This window comes from Numida meleagris, chromosome 4 (assembly GCF_002078875.1).
Source record: "Numida meleagris isolate 19003 breed g44 Domestic line chromosome 4, NumMel1.0, whole genome shotgun sequence".
Lineage (NCBI taxonomy): Eukaryota > Metazoa > Chordata > Aves > Galliformes > Numididae > Numida > Numida meleagris.
The window spans coordinates 63,680,801-63,703,291 of NC_034412.1; the positions used below are offsets into that span (position 1 = coordinate 63,680,801).

Here is a 22,491-nt window from a genome sequence, read left to right on the forward strand (position 1 = left end):
ACAAAATGGTGTCTGACACAGAAATGTGTGTGCAGAAAAACTGTGTCACAGAATTCCTCCTTTGGGGAAACATTGCACCCACTGACATTCATTAATGTTTGCTGATCATTTATGGAGACCAAACAGTGGATGTGAGCATAGTGAGGCCAGGGGTGATGCATTTCAGCAGTGGTGACAGTGACATGAAGGATAAGCCACATTCCAGATGGTCATGCACAGCTGTGCATAAAATGAAGAGCGTCTTGATCAGGTCATTCATGTGAATCAGTATATTTTGACCAGGAAATTGTGTACAGAGTTCAATGCTGGCTTCAATGTATTAGAGCCAATGGTGGCAATGTTGGAATATCACTAGGTTTGTGCCAGGTGAGTCTTAAAATGCTCACACAGGAACAGAAAGAATGCCGTATGCAAGTTTGTCAGGAACTACTGAAACAATAAGATACAGTTTCCTGTATCACATCATTACCAGTGACAAGATGTGGTGTCACCACTATGAGCTGGAGTCAAAGCAGCCATCCTTGGAGTGGCAAGATGTGAACTCTGAACTGAAGAAAACATTTGAGATGAAGCCCTTGGCAGATAAAGTGATGTGCACTCTTTTGGGATAGGAAATGGGTGATCCTTCTGGATTTCCTGGAACCTGGACAAACCATCCACTATGACCACTACACCATGGTGCTGACTAAGCTGAAGGCTTGATCTACCAGAGTCAGACCAGAGAAGAAGACAGCCTTTCTCTTGCAATGAAAGATGGACTGCAATGGCAACATTTTCTCAACAGCAATGCAATCATGCTCATAGCAGCTGTGAAACAATGGATCACATCTGCTGGTGAAGATTTTTACGATCACAATGTGCAGGCTCTTGTTCATTGCCGGTGAAAATGCATAGCTAATGGTGGTGACTATGTAGAAAAATAGTGCTCTGTAGCTGAGAATTTGCTCTATCAAGTAGTGTTATTGTGCTCTTCGTATCTGTTGTAGTTTCCATGGAAATAAATATGAAGCATTACTTTCAGAGCAACCTACATATTTGTATATGTAGAATAGAAGCAGGTAAACCCAGGAAGCGAGGAGGAAGTAGCAGGTACAAATTCATGGCTACATCCTTGGATCTTGTCTTACAGAGCATCACAACTTCCCATTTCACAAGAAATTCTGGCATATTTATTTGGGAGTATGATTGCATAGACAAGTTTGTACCTAATATCACGGAAGTGGACTAGCTGTGTATCTAGCAGGAAGAATGGCCGTGATTGGGACTTCTAAAATCATCTTTTTTGACTAATAAAATATGGGTTATGCTGAAGCATCATGGTGGCTCTTCAAGGAGTCATCACTGCATGTTCTGTTCTGACACTGGCTTTTTACCAGAGGTGAATTTTGTTTCTCTTTCTCCGCCTGTACCAGCTGAAACATGAATTCATACTGATTGCCAGTGGTCAATTCCCTTTAATAACAGACAAATGACATATATAAAATTAACTTAAAATAATTGCCCATTAGCTTTAAGGAGCATAACTTTAGCTGTCAACAATACTGAGTCCATCCTGAGATGTATTCAGTGCAGTATTACTCGCAATTTATATTTATAAACATGCATTGTGAATATATATGTAATGACTGTATACATATATATATTTACACAGGTACACGCACATATATGCATATATGTGGTACGTGCTTTAGATTCTTTGCAGCTGAGTCCAAAACCTTGCTCCTGTGAAAGACAAAGATAAAAATACAACAGTAGACTGCATATGAACTCCCTGCATTAGTTTTTAAGAGCCTTCCAACCGTATATACCAAAGGTTACAGCTATCCAGTCAGAATGTGAAGCGTTACTGAATTTAGAGTGATATCCCAGCTATTCCTGTATCACCAGTCATTTATTCCAAATATCTTATGGCATGCTTCAACATAAATGCACTGTGGAGCATGTACCCTCGGTCTGTCCAATACAATTTACGGTTAATCCAGTCCACAGCAAGGCCTTCGGGTGTATCTATAGCTCCATGAATAACTTTTTCACGATTTGAGCCATCCAGATTAGCTCGTTCTATCCACTTCAAGGCGGTGTGGGCAAAGTAAATCTGTGAAGAAATAACACAGGATGTATATAGTTCCCATTGCACTTTCTGCTTTATTTCCCTCATCTCACAGTTCCTCTTTTGAATGAACTTTTTCATCTCAGAAGTCCCCTGAATGCTTATTCTCAAAAGGCTGCACAGGCCACCTGTGATTCCTGACCAAACGAAAGGCACATGTCCTTCAACCAGGATGACTGCTGCAGGCTGCTTGTGCTTAGTGGTAAATCCTAATTGCCCTACATACTGTCGCCTCAATATCCTGTGGGTTGTTGCAGTGAGCAGCTGCCTCACGTGAAGCACAGCCAAGAAAGCAAAAGCAGGAGCAAGCAAAAGCACGTTATCATGTCACCGCCTGCTCATTTGAAAAAGGGGGCTAACGGCACCAGAGCAGGCGATTTACTCTGGGTACAATGCAGAATAGCTGCGAGCTACTCCACAGGGCCCTTTTTCAGGGCAGGTAGCCATGTTCCAGCAGAACTTGAAATGATCCTCCTGTAACATGGCTCTGGTAACGTTCCCGTTTTTTTTTAGTTCTGTCCATCTGGTCCCTAAGACGTTTCCAGCAACATAACCGAGTTCCTCACTGGCTTTCACTGTACCATCCAGTACTCTTTTGTATCACACTCTAACAGTTGTAAATAAATCTCACCATCCAAAAAAATGGCTATCTCCACTGGAGATTCAGCAAAGTATAGCTGAACTCCTCTTCCAAACTCCACAGGCAAAGCGCAGGGCACTGGGACGTGGCCACACATAGAAACTGTTCTCTCTGAAGAGAAGACTCCTCTTTCCCACGGGAGTATCTTGTAATAAGAACAATAAATGCAGCAAGCATTCAGCATTTTTGTTCAGTAATTACCATTACTTCTAGGTTTAGTAGGGACTGTGGCATGTAGCTTTTCTGAAAAAAGCACACTAATCCAAATTCCCTGTCAATTGGCCGTGTCAAGACATAGAGCACATTAAGGCAGTAAGGAGGGGGTGAAACTCTTCAATTTGTGTTTGGCATCTTGTGCCAGCAGCGCTCCTGGACAGGCAACAGAGCATCACGCAGCGCAACGTGTAATCTGGATCACTGACAGCAGAAAGGTTAAGGCACATGAGAGCCCAATCCATTTGTCCTTATAACACTTCAAAATCCTCTCATTTTTAATACCTTACCTTATTTTCCACTGGGTCAGAATCCAGCGCTAAGACTACTCCCATCTGCCCATCAAATAAACTTGCATAATCTGTTCCATCAAAACTGATCCGGCGGACATCTTGGCCATTTGCAAACAACAGAAATGGCCTAGGGCCTGTTGAAGAAAAATTGCACATGCATTAATTCTACCAGCTTCAAAATGGTCTCTAGACTACATCACTACATAGGATGCTGTGGGTGGGAGCAACAGCTCCTGCATATGCTGTTTCTCTGTGTTCTGCTTGGCACTTTAATAATATAATCATCAATACCTTAACTACTGAAGTAGATTCTGGGTGCTTCTTCTTCTGTTTCTTTTCATATTTTGTATTTTTTTTTTCTATTCTGTATAACTATATACAACTTTTCAGGTCAAATTATTTCATTCTCACTTAACTATATTAATTACTTGAGGCCAGCCCCAAGCGAGCAATGGAAGCTTTGTCTTTGGAAGGACTGAAAGTGTGAAAGCATAAGTAAAATTAAACACGAAAAGAAGAGACAAGAACCTGAATAAAACATTTAGAAATTAAGATATACTTCCACCTCCACTGCTGGGTAAACATCTTAAGCATATAGCAGAGAAGGACCGAAGGAATTCGTTAGTATTTTATTTTATTAGCCTCCCACCTTCAGAGCCTAGATTTAAATCTCACACATATCTGAGGTAACCGCATGCATCTCTTAAGTTAATTCAGCAGTCTAAAACTATTTCCTGAGAGAACGTTGCCACCATTATTACTACTGAGCTAAAAGCAAGATTAGTATTAACTGTGCTAGAAACAGTACATTTCCAAAATAGGTTATTTTTCAAAGTGTTGCACAAAGTAATATAGAACTAGTGCAAAATTGCATCTGAGTTATGCTACTCACTTTAAAAGCCTCTGAAACATTTTTTATTTCATTGGCAGAAATAAGCAGGCTTATCAAGATACTGACCTATAGCAGTGCAATGCTTTCTGTCTCGTTGAAGCTTATATCCAGGAAAGCAAGCACACTCCCAGGAGAATGGGCTTAAAGAAGAACATATCTGGCTACAGCCACCATTATCTGGAGATGTACAACCTTAAACAGAGCATTGGAAAATTTTAACTTTGCCATCCTAAGGAAAAAATACAACAAAATTGTAAGTATAACTAAGTGAGCAATCCACTCTGGTTTGGATTTCTACAGTATAAAGTCTCCCCGTGATGGACAGAACTCTGAATAACCTCATGTTGGAAGCAGAAGTCTAGGGAAATGAAATACAATTAGGTTCAGCTTCTCCCACAGCCTTTCTTGAAAATTCAGGACAGAAGGTGGGAGTGCATGGAATTGAGATATATGACCAGGCCTCCATGTGTTGATTGGTTGTGAGAACTTCTTCATCCATGGAAATCTCATCCAAAATGAAACAGTAACAAATTCTACCAGAGATGGCACTCCATGCAAAGCAGCGGCTAATCAACTCTATTGTCCAAGTTAATTAATCAAGGACAGTGAATTGGTGAAATACAATGACTTTCTAATAGAACAGGGGGAGATTTTATATGAAAAGAAACCATTCATCCTTCTTGGGGCCGCACAATTCTGGTCTGAGCTTACTCAATGGAGCATCCCCAGCAAAACTCATCATTGGTGAGGCCCCACCTTGAGTACTGTGTACAGCTTTGGGTGCCTGAATACAGAAAGGACATGGAGGTGCTGGAGCAGGTCCAAAGAAGGGCAACAAGGCTTGTGAAGGGCTTGGAGAATATGCCCTATGAGGAGAGACTAAAGGAACTGGGGCTGTTTAGTCTGGGGAAGAGGAGGCTGAGGGGACACCTTATGATTCTCTTCAAATACCCAAAAGGTGATTGCAGTGAAAGTGGGGTTGGTCTCTTCTCACTGGTGACAGGACAAGGGGAAATGACCTCAAGTTGCACCAGAAGAGGTTTAGGTTGGATATCAGGAAAAAATTCTTTACAGAAAGGGTTGTTAAGCACTGGGATATGTTCTCCAGGGAGGTAGTTGAATCACCACCCCTGAATGTGTTTAAAAATCATTTGGATGTGGTGCTCGGGGACATGATTTAGTGGTGGGCTGTTAGAGTTAGGGTAGTATGGTTAGGTTGTGGTTGGACTTGATGATCTTGAAGGTCTATTCCAACCTGCACAATTCTATGAAAACGGCAACACTGCTGCATGTATACGGTACAGTTCAAAGTAAGTAGTGGTTGTAAAAGGGGAAGGGAATTTGTCAAGGCATGAGATTGGCATTAACTGTGCTATCTTGATCCCTAGACTTACAAAAATACAGCTGAAAAGTACAACCTCCTGAACTGAAAGAGCTGCTGAAATGAAGAAGGACAGATGAGTAGGTAGAGCTTCTCAAAATACTTCAACTGCAAAAATTCCATTTGTGGCTAACTAGATGAAATTGCTGCAAGTTAGAGTGACTCAGAACTTGGGTTGCACAACATTGATAAAGTCGTCTTCAGATTTCACCCAAGCCCTGATTTTTTTTTTTTTTTTTTTTTTTTTACCATCTGTCCTATAATTCCTCTCAAATTTAAGCTGTAGTTGTCACCTGCAACAAACACCTCGGAGATGCCTTGTTCTGTGCTGACAGCAGAAGAATTTGGCCTGTAAATACTGGATGTTGTTGCTATTAAGAATCTATTAAAAATGAAGTTGAACATTGCACGTCTCAGTGCTCAAAGAGCCGGACATTCCACTGCCTCCTATCTTGTACAATCTTTTTCAGCTGTGCAAAATGGCTGTAAAGTGCCATCATTTACTTCTGGTTCTCTGTGCCAAGAACAAACAGAGTTTGGCAGTCATTATCACTAGAAAAATGTTAAACACTTACCTGTACATGCTTTACCATCTTCTTTGAGTACAGATCCTTCAGGACAAAAGCAAACAGGCCCTTTAGATGTCTGAAGGCAACCGTGGCTGCATTCAGTGTCGTTATTTACACAGGAAATTAGCTCTACAGTAATTTAAAGAGGAAAAGAAGTCATAAATGGTAGAATAATTTTTTCTAAACCTTCTTCAAAAGTTGTGTTAACATTTTCATAGTTGTTATTTGGTTGGGGTTTTTTTTCCTCTTTCCAATTTTTTTTTTCCACACTCTCTTAATTACAGCAAAAGAAAAACCCAAACTTACTGCTGAGTCATGAAGCGTTTACACTGACCAGTCTAAAATTTACAATTTTTTTGTGAAGGAATGATATTAAAATAGAAACAGATAAGAAAATGATCATTTTTAAATTTTATCTAAAGTAGATCAAGCTTCCAACGTATGAGGAAGTCAGACTTAAATGTGAAAAACGTGAAGACAAGAAGGAGAAAACCAGTGACTCCCTCTTTCATGCAGTTCCATGGGATCCTCTTCTTCCACCTCTGCCCTGCAGTGCTGCATCTCTTTGCAGCCCCACACCAGCACCACGTGGCAGCACCCCCTGGAACCAACGCAGGTTTCGCACAGTTGCGTCTTGGAACCAGCAGCATACACCAGCTTAAATGGGGCATAGCTGTTGCAAATACTCCCCAGGCAGCTGTGCCCCAAATTGAACTGCTCTAAATCTTTAGGCAGAGTGAAGAGGGCGAAGAAACGGATCTCATGTTTATTTCCCACCAGAGCATGTAGCTTCGGATGAACAGCTGTGTATGGGACAGTCTCAAGGTGCATAGATGGTGACATATCTGCCTTGTGCTACAGTGGTTATGGAGTTACACTGCCCATGCTTCATCCCTAACCTATGTTAGAAAAAGTGCATTTTTTATCTAATTTGAGGCACTCAAACTGTAGCGCAGAGTTTAAGTTAGTCATCCAGAGTAGGAATTTGTCATCTTGGATGCATGGGAACATCCCACCACCCAACTGCCTCTGGCCACAGGTCTTCTGTCACATCTGATTGCCTCATGCAGCCATCTCCCACAGCCTGGACACCCATGCTTAGGTCCCTGAGCCCTGTACCTGGCTTCCAGTTAAGTGAGGGAGAAGTGCCTCTTGGAGTTTTAAAAACCAATAGACTATATGGCTATATTTAGACTTTAGTATGGATATTTAATACACCCTATATCCTGCCATGATCCAGACTGAACTCACTGCTGTGCACCAGCACTTCTAAAGAGGGCATATAGCAATGCTTCATTTCTGTGGAAACAAGGAAGAAGGACCCTTGCGTGTCACTTCCAAGGTAGAAAAGTGACTGGAGATATCCCAAGACCTGAAAACTTTGTTGGATTTCACATTTTATGTTCTAGAAAAACTCAATTCATTTGTAGGCCGAGTATACATAATGCTGCATTATGGAAGAAAAGGTGTTGCTAGCTAGAAAGCAACTCAGCAAGCACTGTAAAACTTAGGACCACAACTCAACACAAGAGCTGCATGGATGCATGCATCTAGAACCAGATACACAGATGAAATCTGATTCCTTTTTGCTTCCCAAGAGGCCCCCACATGATTACTCATGTGTGACTTACTTCCTTAAGTACATCATCTGTCTTTGGTTCACACAGTTTAAGCTGATCCTACTTATATAGTAAAGGAGAGAAGCAATGCAACACACAAAGCTTTCAGAGGTTTCAGTGTTACACGAGGACTATCTCCAATGTTATAGAACCACAGAATAGTTTGAGTTGGAAGGGACCCTTAAAGCTCATCTGGCCCAACTCCCCTGCAACAAACAGGGACACCTACAGCTCCATCAGGTGCTCAGAGCCCCTCCAGCCTGACCTTGAGTGTCTCCAGGGATGAGGAGCTCTCCACCTCTTTGGGCAACCTGTCTCATCACCCTTATCATAAAACACTTCTTCCTTATATCCAGTCATACTGGAGATGTCTTTGAATTAGTGCTACTTACCATGACATGTTTTCCTATCAGGCAGCAGAACAAAACCTCTTGGGCAGGTGCAGTAATAGGAACCAGGGATATTCACACAGCCCAGAGTACAGCCATGATTCCAGAAGCCACATTCATTTATATCTGCCAAAAGAAGCACTCACTGTGTCACAACACGGTCATCAGCCAATGTCAGCGAATTGAATTAACAAAGCAAACTAACAGTCTTCAAAAAACATCTCTTTTTCCTATTCATTTTATAAAATATGTTGGTCCTAGTAAATAATTTTTAAAAAGCAAGTTTTCAGACCTAATTCAAATGAGCTTTAAAAACCTTCAAGCAACATATTCAGGCTGTATGTGCCCAGCATATGTGGCTGGAGGCAAAGTATCAAAGTATGCCTTTCCATACAGATTCCAGTGCCAGAATCCTATGTGCACCCTAAAAATTCACATTAGATACTTCCTTCTGACAAAAATTCTTTTTTAAAAAAATGGCTCCAACATGACTTGAGAAGAATTCTCAAAACAGGGAAGTGGTTTAGAAGTTTCATTTTGGAAAACAATTATGGCTGATTTGCTGAGAATTGCATGGCTGCTGTAAATGTTTTAAGCTCATAATTTTGACATCTTTATGTCTATCCAACTTTGGTCCTGTGGTGAAAAAGATGCTTCTAGAAGTCATATGTTAACAGTAATTAATACTATTAGATTTTGATTAAAGCAATCCAGACTCCAACATTTATACCTGTTAGGAATTAATGCAATTTTTAAAGGCAAGGCTTAAAATAGCCATTATGTTGCAATAGTTTTCAACATTTCACCTTTTGTGATACAATCCACTCTAAGTTTTATCAGGATTCATAAGAAGGACAACTTCTTAGGCTAAGACCAACATTTCTCACAAAGACAGCACTTGTGGCATTTTCAAATGTCTCCTTTTAGACTGTTTTAGAATGTGGAAGGACACTAAACCGACATGGAACCTTGGAGTGTTTCTTCATCCTCAAGATTGGAATAAAGTAAAAGAGCAGAGGAATCTTTTCATCTGGTGGAATAAAGCTGAGAGTAGATCCATGTATTACCTTCACAAAACTGTTTATTTCGACTTAAAATAAAGCCACTAGAACATTTACACCGATGAGTCCTTGAGTCCGGCCTGCAGATTCTTCTTCTGCACTTTTCTTTGTTCAAATCACAGATTTCTTTTTCTGGAAGAGCAAACATAATGTAAACGTAATCTTCTGTTCAAAGAGGAACTGCTTTGAGCAAAGATGCTCAGTTACATATCCTCTCCTTCTCAACAGTTACTTGCCCAACCTGAGGAACTTATTTTATAATACCTTCTATTACTTTCTATTGGTAAAATCGAGCCAAAAATTCACTATCAAATTAAAGTGCTTGTAGGACAAAGAGTACGTTTTTCAAAGACAAAGAGTAAGTTTCTTCAGAGGAAGAAGAAATGAGCCCTCAACAGGAGCTTTACTACTACTCTCGCTTCATAGAACAAGGCAAACAGACGTTGAAGCACCTCTTTCCACAGGAAGGATTGGCAGAGCCTCGTGTCGGCTCAGCTACCTTCCACAGCTGGTGCTTCTGCAGATATGCAACACTCATGCTCTTAGTTTTGTCTTATAAATTATTATTTTTGTTTTAATCTTCCTAATCTTCTTCTGGGGTTGCTTGCCCCTTTTCCAAGATGAGAATAGCTGAACTGCTGCCACTGGATATGGGTACGCAGCCACCCACACACAACTCTGTGCTTGCCCTCTGCTGAACATGTAATAAAGGGAATCATGGGCTCATATAGTCAGGGAAGACACTGGATGTGAAGGAATTGCTTATACTGTCTCCAGTTCAACCTTCAAATTCCAAGAGATGGGCACCGGAATAAAATTAAGTTTCAGCATTTAGCCTTCTGCTAGCCACAGAGGAAGAAAAGCTGGCCATCAGTTGCAATGACAGATCACATCTGTAAAAGTGAAATAATTTCCTGGATAGACATTTCATCTTGGCTGAAAGCGGTGAACTTCAGCAGTGGACATATTTGCATCAGACTGATTAATTTTTCCCTAACAAAAATCATATCACTAAATGAAAAACAATGAATGGATGACTAGATGGATACTGTGTGCTATTATGCATGTTAGCTTATCAGAAACTTGAATCTTATGTAGTTGTAGCTGAGCCTACCTTTTTGTATAATCGGTTTTGAATTTACAAACTAGACCCTTAATCTTTGTCTCTATTGCAGCTGAATCAGGCACATATTATGGTGAAGTGTATAACTTTCAAATACAGAACAAATTACAATGACAGCAATGCAAATATATGCAGTCTCAAAACAATAAAATGCTCAACCATATGATACTCAAGGCTGCATCTCAAAACTAAATGTGAATAGTTACTAAGTCATGAATCACAAAAATTTTGAGATAATCTTCTCAGTAGAAATAGTCACTATGAACCATATTTTCCTCACTACTCCCTACCCTATCACTTTTTTAAATGGAAATTGTTCTCAGATGATAGCCTGATGCTAGTATTTCACATTGGAAAGAAACAGAAAGGAATTCCTTCAAAAAAAAAATATCCTGAGAGTTCCGAATAGCATTTCCTCTTAATTTATTAACCTGTCAGGGAAGACATTTTTCACAAATTCCAAAAGGAGCCTTTGAGATTTTAAGGTAATTAAAGCATTTTATGAGCCTTTAATAAAATTGGGAAGAGCATTCCAGCAGGCATTTGTAAATACACATACTGACATCAAATTTAGGGTTAGTTATCAAAGAGACTTCAGTTAAACTAAAGGCCATCTTCCAGATACTACCATGCCAAAGTTGTTCTGTGGGGTTATAGCAAACCCCAGCTGAGTTAATGATCTTCTTCCTATTTATTGGATCTGATCGGTTCAGGAAAGCTTTTTGAAAGAGAAGGAGAAAAGGGGACATGAGAAATGGAAGCAGTAAAATAAATAATCCAAATTCCTGTCAAAAATCTGATCGTTTTAGTTGAGCACTTCTTGTCAGTTCCCTTTTCATCTGAAGGACTCATTTGCTATCTGCTTTAAAGAAGGCCTGATAATTCACAGCTGACACTACAGTGTAACATACAACTTCTTAGCTTGTACAGAGCATCCAATTAGTTTAGGTATGCTTTTATCTCCAGGTTTCTCTGTTGTAAGATCAGCTATAAATCTCATTTGTACTCCAGGCTCATTAGCCCTTCTTTCATCTCAGTTCTTGCACTGGATAAGCCAAGCAATGTACATGCAAAGTCCAAAAGGTTCATCTGGATTCAGCCTGTTAAGCTTCTTTCTACTCTATCACTTCCCAGACATTTTTACAAGGTATTTAGAATCAAATAGAACTACTGCTGAAAACACTGTCATAGTTGTATAAGACACAATGTAAGTATAGGAGTAAATGATGCGAGGCATTTAATAACACTAGTATTTAATTTATTAAAGGGAGGTGGGGACAACCTCCTTCCAGTGGAAAGAGAAACACTGGAAAATAATATGTTCTGGGAGGAAGAACTAAGTGCCCATAGTCAGTGAGCATTATGCTACACCGTTTTGTGGAGAGAACATATGTAACAACTGATAGCCCCTGAGGTTCAGGAGAACACTGTCATGAACTACCTCTCTCAGTCACTGTTTCTCCCACTCTATCTTCATGCAAATGTAGATATGGCAAGAGGTGCTACCCAAAACGGCTTCATGAGACACTACATGGGGCCTTCCAAATTTTGAAATCTTTGCAACAATGCCGAGCCATATGTAAACTTATTACTACACTGTCTACCTCACAAATGCACCCTTTCATAGTTATTCTGTGTGTAAGCACCAAATACATGAGTCAAAGTGCTTTTATTTGCCAAGGAAAATGTTTTTCTCAAAGGAAGCACAGAACCAGTATTGCCTCTGAATGAAAGTTCCCTGCAATTACAAGCGTAACTTTGATTTCCAAAGTTACTTTCTATTCTTCAATTCAACAGAACCTTGCACTGCAAAAAAAGCATCTGAAAGGGAAAGTTCCCTTGAAGATTTTGATTTTCCCATTCAGACCAGGGTTCAGGAAAGAGATACAGCACGATACCACATAAAGCTATTGGCTGGCATGAAGAAAGACAAAGCCTATGATATAGTAGATATTTCAGAGTGGCTCGAAAGACACAGACACAGTTTCATTTTTGCTCATACAAGTACACGTTGCTATCTCCTAATGCTTTTATACTACCTATACCTCTTGGGGACCCATAACCGTATTCCCCTGGGTGTTCTGCAGTCATCGCTTGACACTCCCAAATGTCTGTATGCTCAGTTCTTCATGCCAAAGGAAAACTGGTGACAAAGGCTATTCAATTAAAACAACATTACTCTATGTCTGCTTTCCAAAGATCAGAGAATACTTTCCACTTCCTACTGCCTCAGCAGGAATCACCAAGTAGAGATATCCGCAGTCAACTTTCATTTTCTGATCCCACAGCGAAATGTAGTGGCATGGCTATCTCATACAACAGGCTACAACTGATACCAATTAAAGACATCTAGGGCTCTCTTTTAATAGTTACTATGGCAACTTCAGACCTATCTTAAACAGGATGACTCAATCCAATGAAGCTGAGACATCCACACTATCACTTGCAGGTCATACTATGTTCTTCTTAAAATCCTTCAGTGCCATAATAATCAGAGGTATTTAGATGTGCATTACATTAAAATTTCCAGAAGAGAACTGGCATTTGATGAATATAATCTACACACACACACACACACACACACACACACACACACACACACAAAAGCTGTATGCTCTTCACATTTAGCAGTAAAATATAAAAAGATATTTGTGAGAAAAAAAAAAAGGAAGGAAAAGTGAAAGGGGAGGGAAGAAAACTGGAAGGGCAGGGAAAAGAGATGACAAGGAGAAAATCACATTTAGAAGCTCAGGGCTGGAAGAGACCTCTGGAGCTCTCCATAAGTATTCAGATTAATGAAATGAGAAGTTAATGTTCAGCAGCTTCCTGCCTGATACTCCAGTGGACCTATGTGTTGCTGAAGGTGAAGGAAACTTAGTCATTGACTTTTCCAAGGCCTGGAATTTTGCAGAAGAAAACTATTACTGTGAAAGGTCAGTGTTTACTATATAATGGTTCTCCAAATACGTTACAGTTTACTTACCGAATTCTTGAAGATCTGTTCTTGCACCAGGCTGTTTAAATGGATGCACTACTTTTATCTCCACAGGTGGAAAAAGTGATGGTTTCAGGCTAATAGTGACTACAGCCTTTCCAGTATACTTGTTGGCTGTCCATATCGTACCAGACTTCAACTCTGAATAGTACAGGTGGTCAGCAAAGAGAGACATACCAAGCAACTGAGATCTACAACATTGAGAAAATAGTATGAAATGGCAAATCACCTGATCCCAGTATATACTGACTCATACATTTTCTGAACATTGAGTTCAGTCACATTATCTGTAAATACCCTTTATTTTCTTACAGAGTATATGTGATTGTCAGATGAGATGCCAGAGACACTCCCAGCACTAAGAATCCTTCAGGTTTACAAGAAACAGCTACAAAAATTGTGATCATTTCTTACAGGGTACAAGAGATGCTGTTTAAGACTGACTCAACTGACAGATGCTGATTCTACTGAACCCAGCAATTAAAATGCGCACTTATTTTGTCGAAGGATTTAGGCCAGAAAATTCCCCCCAATTCCCAGTGTGGCACTGGAAAGTGCCTTCTCTGAACCTTCTGACTGTCCCAAGAAATTAGAGTGGAGATGGAAGGACAGGAATAGGGTTTTCTTCAGCCAGGCACTGGGGAGACGAGGGTAACTGAAAATCTGCTGATGATCTCTGGAGAGCCTGAGCACAGGGCACCATCCATGCCTCCCTGAGCAGCAGCTGAGGAGGACAACAGGCTTAGAGGAGGGCAGGGAAGACCTGATAGAGCTCAGGCTCTTCAGCACAGCTCAGACACCTGAGCTAACCTATGGTGACCTTGGACAAATCATTTAAGCTCTCTGCTTTCAGCTTCTCTATCTGCAGAAAAAGGCCACTAATAAACACTCCGAGAGGATTTCTGAGGATTAAGTGGTTATCATTTGCTAAAAGCTTAGAAGATGGAGGGTACTAAGTGGCAGTATTATCTACAGTGAATACAACAGTTATTTTTTTCTGTTTTCACATTTGTAGAACTACAGTTACAAGCCATTTATATGCATTATGGCATTGTGAAGTGACAAAATAAAAGTCTCCTTTATGCTCTCTTTAACTGCATGCCCAGGAAATTAGAGTTTTATTTCTGACAGCCCAGAAAAACTCACCGACCAGAACTTCGGAGCAAATGAACAGCACCCCCTTCATAGTTACATGATCCAATACGGGAAATCTCTTTCCCATGGTCATGCTGGATCCAGTAGAGCCTTATGTCAACCAAATCTAGTGAGATGGCTTTTATTTTTTCTGTGGTTCTTAAAATATTTCTCACATCACTTCTGTAGAGGGACACACGATATATGCTGGAAACTGTACCATCTGAGGACCAAAACAATATCCTGCAGGAAAGAAACATGTTTTGGACAAAAATAAAATATTTATATGCTTACATGATCACATCACTGCTACATACTCCTTGAGCCTATGTACAGGCTTTTTTCAATCTTACCACAGTGCATCCAGAACCAAAACTAATAATAAAGTAATGGGCTTCCTCGATACACGTTGACCTATTCCAGGAAAAACCCATATATGTCTCTCAAAACATAACTCTACTTAGAATGGAAATCATTTTTGCCAACAGCGTGTTGTCTGTTTAATGGAATCAATATTACCACTACTTTTTTGTTACAGTTATTTTCCTGTTTTAATAAATTTGTTTCTATCAGAGACTTTATGACTGTTCAGGAAGCAATGAGATACTAGAAATTCATCTCATGTAGGTCAAGCAGGAATCAGCCCAGCTTAACCACGAGGCACAACTGTCTCTGTCCCTGCTTTGTTCCGCTATGCAATCAGAGAGGGAAACTAGAACAACCTCTGACGTCTACAGGGGACTGCTGCAAACATGGGAAAAGGCACGTGTTTGAGGCAGACTGTTGCCCTTTGCCTCTGGGGAGGAACTCATCTCCAAAAATTCCAGACCAACACAATGCACAGTGGTACTTAAAAATACCAGATCATTTTCTTCTACTTTCCTCCTAATTATAGCAGCCAGCCTATGATGTCGTTAAATTAAGGCCCAGTCAAAATAAAGCTCCAATACCCAAATCAGTTAGGCACTGAACCCACTTTCATCTCCAGTTATTCGTGGATCAGAACTCAGATTTAGTGATGTGACTACGGTTAGCAACAGTTCTTCTAACAGGGCAAGTTAACCCTCATTTTTCTGTTTTATTTCTTAAGGCTTGGGTTTAGATTTTTTCTTTAGATTCTTATACTCACGCACAAAAATTCAAAGACACTTTATAATTTTGCATCGTCTTCAGAGAATTGCAAGATTTACAGTATTAAACAGCATGAAGCCAGCTTTACTGTGTTAATCTATTGTCAAAAAACCCTGAAAAGGATTAGATCTCACTGGCAGGAGATTGTACTAAACAAGTAGGAAGAATCAACCCTTGCCTCATGGCTTTTTCTCCCTGCTACAGGGTCTACAGTCATCATAGATTATTGAAGTAGATGCAAAAACATGTTTCCAGAAGGACAGTCCAGTTTTCTACTGCCATTTTTAACACCTGCTTACATTTCTATTCCACCTTTAGGTTATTTAAGAAACTTCAGTGCTCTGGAAGTAATTATAGTCTCAGAAATAATTATAGTCTCTGTGCAGATATTTTGCAAATCAGTTTATCATATGAACAAACAGGAAGAATGAAGAACAAAGATTATAAGTCAGCCTGAGTAACTGCCAGCATTTAACTTATTTGCCCTCTCTTCCTTTTATTTTTAATCCTCATTTTTCAGCATTTCTGAATACCATTCAAAAAAAAAGATCAACCTTACATCTATAGTTACATTATTAGTAGTAAAGTAATCTTATCACTGCTAATATCTACGCACATTCATTAAGAAAAACTCTATTACTAAGATAGCACATTGACTTTCATTATTTAAGAGTTGCACAGATTTTAGGAAAGATACTGTTAACATCAGACTTAGAAAATGTTTATAACTGTGCATAAACATATTGGGTTTTTTTGTTTGTTTTTTTGTTTTTTAAATTCACATTAAGAAGAGAGCATTTAGGATTTCCATACAAGCAAAACACACCAAGACAGAAATGAGATGTCAGACTCCTTGGAGTCTATTTTCTTTACAGTTTATTACAGGCTTATTGATCTTTCTGTAAGCATATAAGTACAGTTGCAGTGCGTGGTGAATCACACCTACGTAAATATACAAACTTGAATCTCCACATATGATTCCATGAGTTCAGGAAAGATATTTCTGTGTCATTGTAACATATCCATCCACCACACGTGACAGTGGATTTAAGGACTCATGAATATTTCCAAAACTGGTAAATACTATATAAAAATCAAATCAGAAAAAAATATTTTAAATGAAAATACACTAATTTATAGTCTAACTGTGCCAGGTTGGGAGCAAAAGGAACTTGCAGCATTTACAGGCATTGTAGCCTTTGCTGCTCCAATTCTTTCTGCTGCCCTGAAACTGCTCTCTTTGAGAAAAGACCAGCAGATCCTCAGATCTCCTCACTAATGAATTTTTCTCTGATGACCAGTAGGTATAGATTCTGCATTAGACCTCAGCAGGCATTTCTAACACACTTCTGTTTCTCTCTTATATATTTATTAATCTTTTATTCCATTACCCCCAAAGAGGGGAGATTTAGATTAAATGTTTGGCAGAAATTTTTCACTTTGAGGTGCTGGCACTGGCTGCCCAGAAAAGGAGAGGATGCTCCATCCCTGAAGGTGGTCAGGACCAGGTTGGCTGGGGCCCTGGGCTGTACGACCTGGTGGGGGGCAACCAGCCCACAGCAGGGGGTCAGAACTGGGTGGGCTTAAAGGTCCCTTCCAACCCAAGCCATTCTATGGTTCTATGATTCTATGATTTTGTCAACATTCAAGTACGTATTGTACTACAGATAAAACACCATGCACAGAGTATCTCTACAGTCCATAAACCACAGTCACAGTACTTAGTATATTAGAGTTCATTTTAATGAAATTACTAACCTAGTTAAAATTACCTTTGCTCAGCATCAATGGCAATCTTTGTGGGACGACCGATATCTCTCAGAAGAACTCGGCGTTTCTTCCCATTCATGTCTGTTGCTTCTATGGTTGCTTTCTGTCTATCGGCCCAGAGAATGTCCTGATTTATCCAGTCAATAGCAAATCCTGAAATGCCTTTCTCTATATAGCATAATCTCTGTAAACAGCAAAAAATTGTCAGCAAGAAGCATTGTGGTTACCATAAGCTTGACTTTCAACACATTGACAGCTGCGCCAGACTGAGGTTTCCCATCTCATTCCACTGGCCTGCTTCATTTTCTCTCAGACCTGCATTTTTGCTCTCTTATTTTTTAATCGTTTTCATTTTCTCTTTGCTCTCACATACACTCCTTCTTGAACCACAGGTAAAAGTGAAAATATTCTTCATAAGTGATACACTGGACTGATCTTCTAGCTACAGTTTCTGCCTGCATTTCAAACCATATGAAGTACCGCAACGGAAGTCAGCCTAACACACTGTTCCTGGAGTTTGACCCTAAAAAACAGCTTAAAATACATAAGTTAAGATTCCACATGGGTACAACAAAACTAGCAATCTCTCTCCAACAAAAGAAGGTTCTCATTGCACTGAAGTACAGCCACACCAGCCGGTCTTCCCTTTAATGAGCCAGAGACAATGAAATGCACAGTTTTTTCTGAACAAAGGATGCATTTCTAAAAGAAGCATTTATGCAACCATAGAAACCAATAAAAAGTTTGAGAAAAAAGAAAGAGTAGAAATTCAAGTACATTCTTCTCATACCATTTGTGCTGGTTTGACTTACAGTAATCTGGAAGACAAACTTTCATAATGCCAAGGATTAATTTAAAACTGATAGAGATATTATTCTCTTCAAAGGTTTGGCTTTTCTACATTTCTTCCCTTTCATTTGATCTATAGAAAATACTACCCGTACTGTGGATGTTAGTAAAAAAGCCTAGGCTCAGAACCAGGACCATTATGGCAGCAAAAACTGTTTAATAAGTCTGAAGTATCAATAAATAAACAGGAGCTGCAGAATTGCACCTAAGAGCAGGTGTTTCTGCATAGAGTTTTATGCCCAGTAACACAGAATTTGAGATAAATGATGACTTTACCTCTCTTTTTGTGCCATTCAGGTGAATTCTTTGCAGAAGTCGCCTTTCTGAATCTACCCAATACATTTTCTCTTCTGTATAATGAAAATCCATAAGTCCTGATGGACCAGCATCAGCTACCAATCTTTCATGATTGGTCCCTTCAGTATCAATTCTGAAGATGGCGCTTCCATGGTGAAAAAGTAGGAATGGTGCAGGGTCTGGTGTGGAGAAAAAAAAAAGAGACACCAATTAATAGATAAGCATTGCATTTTTGTTGCATTGCATTAAGTTTCTGGTTGGATACTAGGAAATATTTCTTCTCCAAAAGAATGGTTGGGCACTGGAATAGGCTGCCTGGGGAGGTGGTAGAGTCATCGTCTCTGGAGGTGTTCAAGAACTGCATAGATGTGGTACGAAGGGACATGGGTTAGTGGGCAATATTGGTGGGTAGGTAGACGGTTGGACTAGACAATCTTAGACATTTTTTCCAGCCTTAATGATTCTATGATTCTAGTATTCTAAATTCTCATCAGTATTATCCTAGACAAAGTAGATTTAACCTTATCACTCATATTTAATGGTAACTTTCTAGGTACATCACAGAGAATCAATGACCAATGTGATATAAATATACTGGTCCATTCACATTTACTGCTGAAAATCCATTAGGTCAAAAATCTGAGTAACGGAACTGAGATTGCAGAAAAATTTCTAATTAGAATATATATATCTGGAGATACAGAGACCAATATTTTATATACCATTAAAGCACATTCAAAGGAGAAAGTCCCATGGTGGTTGTTACCGTGGGGATTTATAGAATGGTTGCCTGAAACAACAGATTGTGGCATACAAGAAATACTCTTGTTAAGTGACTTTGAAATACAAGTATTGATACAGATCCAAGAGAATGACAGCTTTAAAACCTATCTAATCACTTGTTGAATGACTTTTCCAAGAATTCAACCCCTTTCACAGCAGAGGAAAGAGCTCAAGTTTGATTTCTCCATTGACCAAGTTCTGACAGCACCCAGGATGTAATTAACTGCTGCTCACAAGGAAGATGATCAGCACTCTGATTTCTAGACTATTACACTGGTGTCTATTTGGAGTTTTCGAGGTATTACCCAGTTATAACAGCTGCTCTGGGATGTTAGTCTCTCCCTTTTTCTGCTGCTATTTGCACTGAGCAACCCCATGTGAGAGAGTTTAAATTATGAAGACATGCCTTACGTAAATGGTAAATGAACAGCAAAGTGTAGCAAGGTTGATTTATCTCAGGAATGTGACAGCTGTACTATCAGCATTTTTGCCAACTAGATGACCAAGAACGTTTTCATACTTTGTTTTAGACCTTTCCACACTCTGAATTTCCCAGCAGGAGTCTGTAAATGAGGGCTGCAATTGGGACTGAACAAATCTGATTCCGATCACAGAGGAGCCAGTCAGATTCAGGATTAAACATTATCACTCCTCAACTATCATTACTACTACTATAAATATAAGTAATAACCTTTACAGAAGTTGAAGCCCTCCAACAATATAATAAAGCAAGATTGTTATTTGAATGATTCCTGAGCACAAATATCATTGCAAGTTAACAGGTTTGTTTTCAGGTCTCTTCAGCTCAAAGGTGAATGTGTTACAAAGCAATCAAATTAAAAAAAAAAAAATCTATTTAAAAGTCTAGACGTTTTTAAGCAGTACTAAAAAAGAAGTCTAGCCTGGCTCTTTTGGTTGGTGACAACTGGGGAGTTGCATGGAATGCTTTTGATTATTGTATTGTATTGATTATTGTGAAGACTAACTACATCCAAAGGGACTCAAGGACATCTACTAACTCTTTGTTTGGAAACCAGCTCTGCCATTTACCATCACCACAGTAGGGATAGTCCCAGGTGAACATTAGTCAGTAAAAGAAAACCTGAACTCCTGGACCAGGAGGGAGTTGTAGCAAATCCCAAACAGAAACCAAAACCAGATGCTCAGGAAACCAACAGGGAGAGGTTAGAAGTGAACTTCAGAGCACTCTCACACCATATTCTAGATGCAATATAAGGTTTAAACAATTAATGAAATCCAACACGATTTTTTTCCCATGAGTAGCACCAGTTGAGTACAAAATTAAGGTTACTTAGAAAGTGTAATGATGGATATTTTCTTCTCAGAGGGGTTAAAATCTTTTCAAATGTCAATGCATCTTACATGTTCAAAAATGAATCAAAATCCTCAAGAGAGCTGGAGAGAAAGACCTCACGTTAGCACTCACGTTTGTTATGAAAACGCCTATGGATCAAACCAAAAATAAGCACTACCTGCCTAGCATTTCACAGCTCTGTGTCTAACCTAAATACACTGGGCAGACATCAATGCCAACAGGTTAAAAGAGATAAAGGTAGCAAAATCTTACATGCTGGTGTCTTTTTCTGGTAGAAGTAAGGACAAGGTAACAGAGTGATCAGAGTTCTGATCACAGAGCAGGAGTAGCTTTGCTAAATACAAAATCATGGTTTGTTTTCATTTATTTTTGTGTGTTTTCATGTTTCCCACTACTGTAGCTTCTATTCTTCACCATCACTTTATTATCTTTCCTCTCACGATACAGAAGAAGAAGTTTTTCAGCCACCAAACTAGAGCTGCTATGGAGTATCTAAGTCAGCATCATGAGTGGGGTCTGGTGAGACGTGGTTCACTTTGAAATATAATGCAAACTGAACTCTAAAGTACTTTTTTAGTCATAAAAAAAAAGAAAATGAACTTACCATTCACGTAGCAAGACCGTTTGTCAATATCCAACGTGTAACCGGGCAAGCAGGAGCAGAGGTAGGACCCTGGCACATTGGTACAGGTTTGGCCACAGGTTCCCAGACCACCTTCAAGGCATTCATCAATATCTGAAACGTGGTTTTGAATGGATCAGGGCAATTCAACTAGAAACAACAGTACAGTGCAAACAGAAAGAAAACCCTTCACAGAAAAAGCTAGGTGAAAAATACCCCATTAAGAGAAGAAAGTAGGGTGACTTTATTGCTTTATGCATTGCTTTCAGGGTTGCTTCCTTTGCTTGCCATCACATGCACAGTAATTTTTATTTTTTTAAAATACTATCCAGGGAAATTACCATTGCACCCAGTGTCTGGGCACTCTACACAAATGGTCGCCAATTGCTTAAACAAAGGGAACAGACTTGTCTGATACTCCATTTCTGTGATTTACATAATCATTTGCTATGCAAATATTGCCTGCAGCTGCTTCCCTATATCATTACCCCTCTATCCACAATAACAGTTTTGAAAATAAACAACCAAACTGCAAAACAGTAAAGCAGCAGTCTGCCATGGCAGTGAGCTCATTTTTGTTTAAGCCCTTTCTGTCTGAGTTTCAAAAACATGTACAAAACACATAAAAATGTAATACATAGAGATGTATTCTGAGATAAGCATGCCCAAACCAAGGCAACAAACAAACTAGTTAGAAACCTGACTTTTAACTGATAGGGTATAAATAGTAGTAAATATGAAAATTAAGGACCTTATTTTTCAAAAAAGTCACCATTGAGGATCCCATTCTACTAAAAGAGTGGAAGAAATGACCCTTTTTGGCAGCACTTAGCACTGTGGATGATGGTCCCTGAAAGTTCAGAGAATCTTTAGTTCCTGCTGAAACTAAATGCATCTGATATCGAATTCCTGAGGTCGCTGGCATCATACCCTTGTGTATTTCTTGAATAAACACAATGAAGGATGCTCTGAGGAGCAGCTTTTCCCTCAGCCAAGATTAAAAAACTCAAAAGTGTATACAATAAAGATAAAAGCATGATTTCAGTATACGAAAATAGCTTTTCAGTGAGACATTTGAGAGCACTGTCTGTTTAGCTTATCAGAAAGAAACCTGGGAGAAGACTTGATCACAGCATACAAATACCTTCACAAATTACCAGCTTTTCTAAGGGACACTTTAAACTCCCACAAGAAATAATTAACAAAGATTCATGGCCAATTCCTGAAATGAGGGAAATTCAATTTGGTTAACACAAGATGTGATTCAGTAAGGGAACTACTAAG

General features: G+C 39.4%; 1 protein-coding gene across 1 annotated transcript in view; it reads right to left on the reverse strand.

Annotated features, from left to right (window-relative positions):
* EGF (epidermal growth factor) overlaps positions 1 to 22,491 on the reverse strand; it is a 55,437-nt gene that overhangs the window by 26,261 nt on the left and 6,685 nt on the right. Inside the window, exons 2-12 of the mRNA XM_021397183.1 lie at positions 21,190 to 21,321; positions 18,446 to 18,645; positions 17,323 to 17,504; positions 14,432 to 14,662; positions 13,274 to 13,476; positions 9,174 to 9,299; positions 8,110 to 8,232; positions 6,105 to 6,227; positions 4,215 to 4,340; positions 3,254 to 3,390; positions 1,947 to 2,095 (exon numbers count right to left, since the gene is read on the reverse strand). Coding sequence (XP_021252858.1) covers positions 1,947 to 2,095; positions 3,254 to 3,390; positions 4,215 to 4,340; positions 6,105 to 6,227; positions 8,110 to 8,232; positions 9,174 to 9,299; positions 13,274 to 13,476; positions 14,432 to 14,662; positions 17,323 to 17,504; positions 18,446 to 18,645; positions 21,190 to 21,321 — 1,732 coding nt within the window. The remainder of the gene's footprint in view (positions 1 to 1,946; positions 2,096 to 3,253; positions 3,391 to 4,214; positions 4,341 to 6,104; positions 6,228 to 8,109; positions 8,233 to 9,173; positions 9,300 to 13,273; positions 13,477 to 14,431; positions 14,663 to 17,322; positions 17,505 to 18,445; positions 18,646 to 21,189; positions 21,322 to 22,491) is intronic.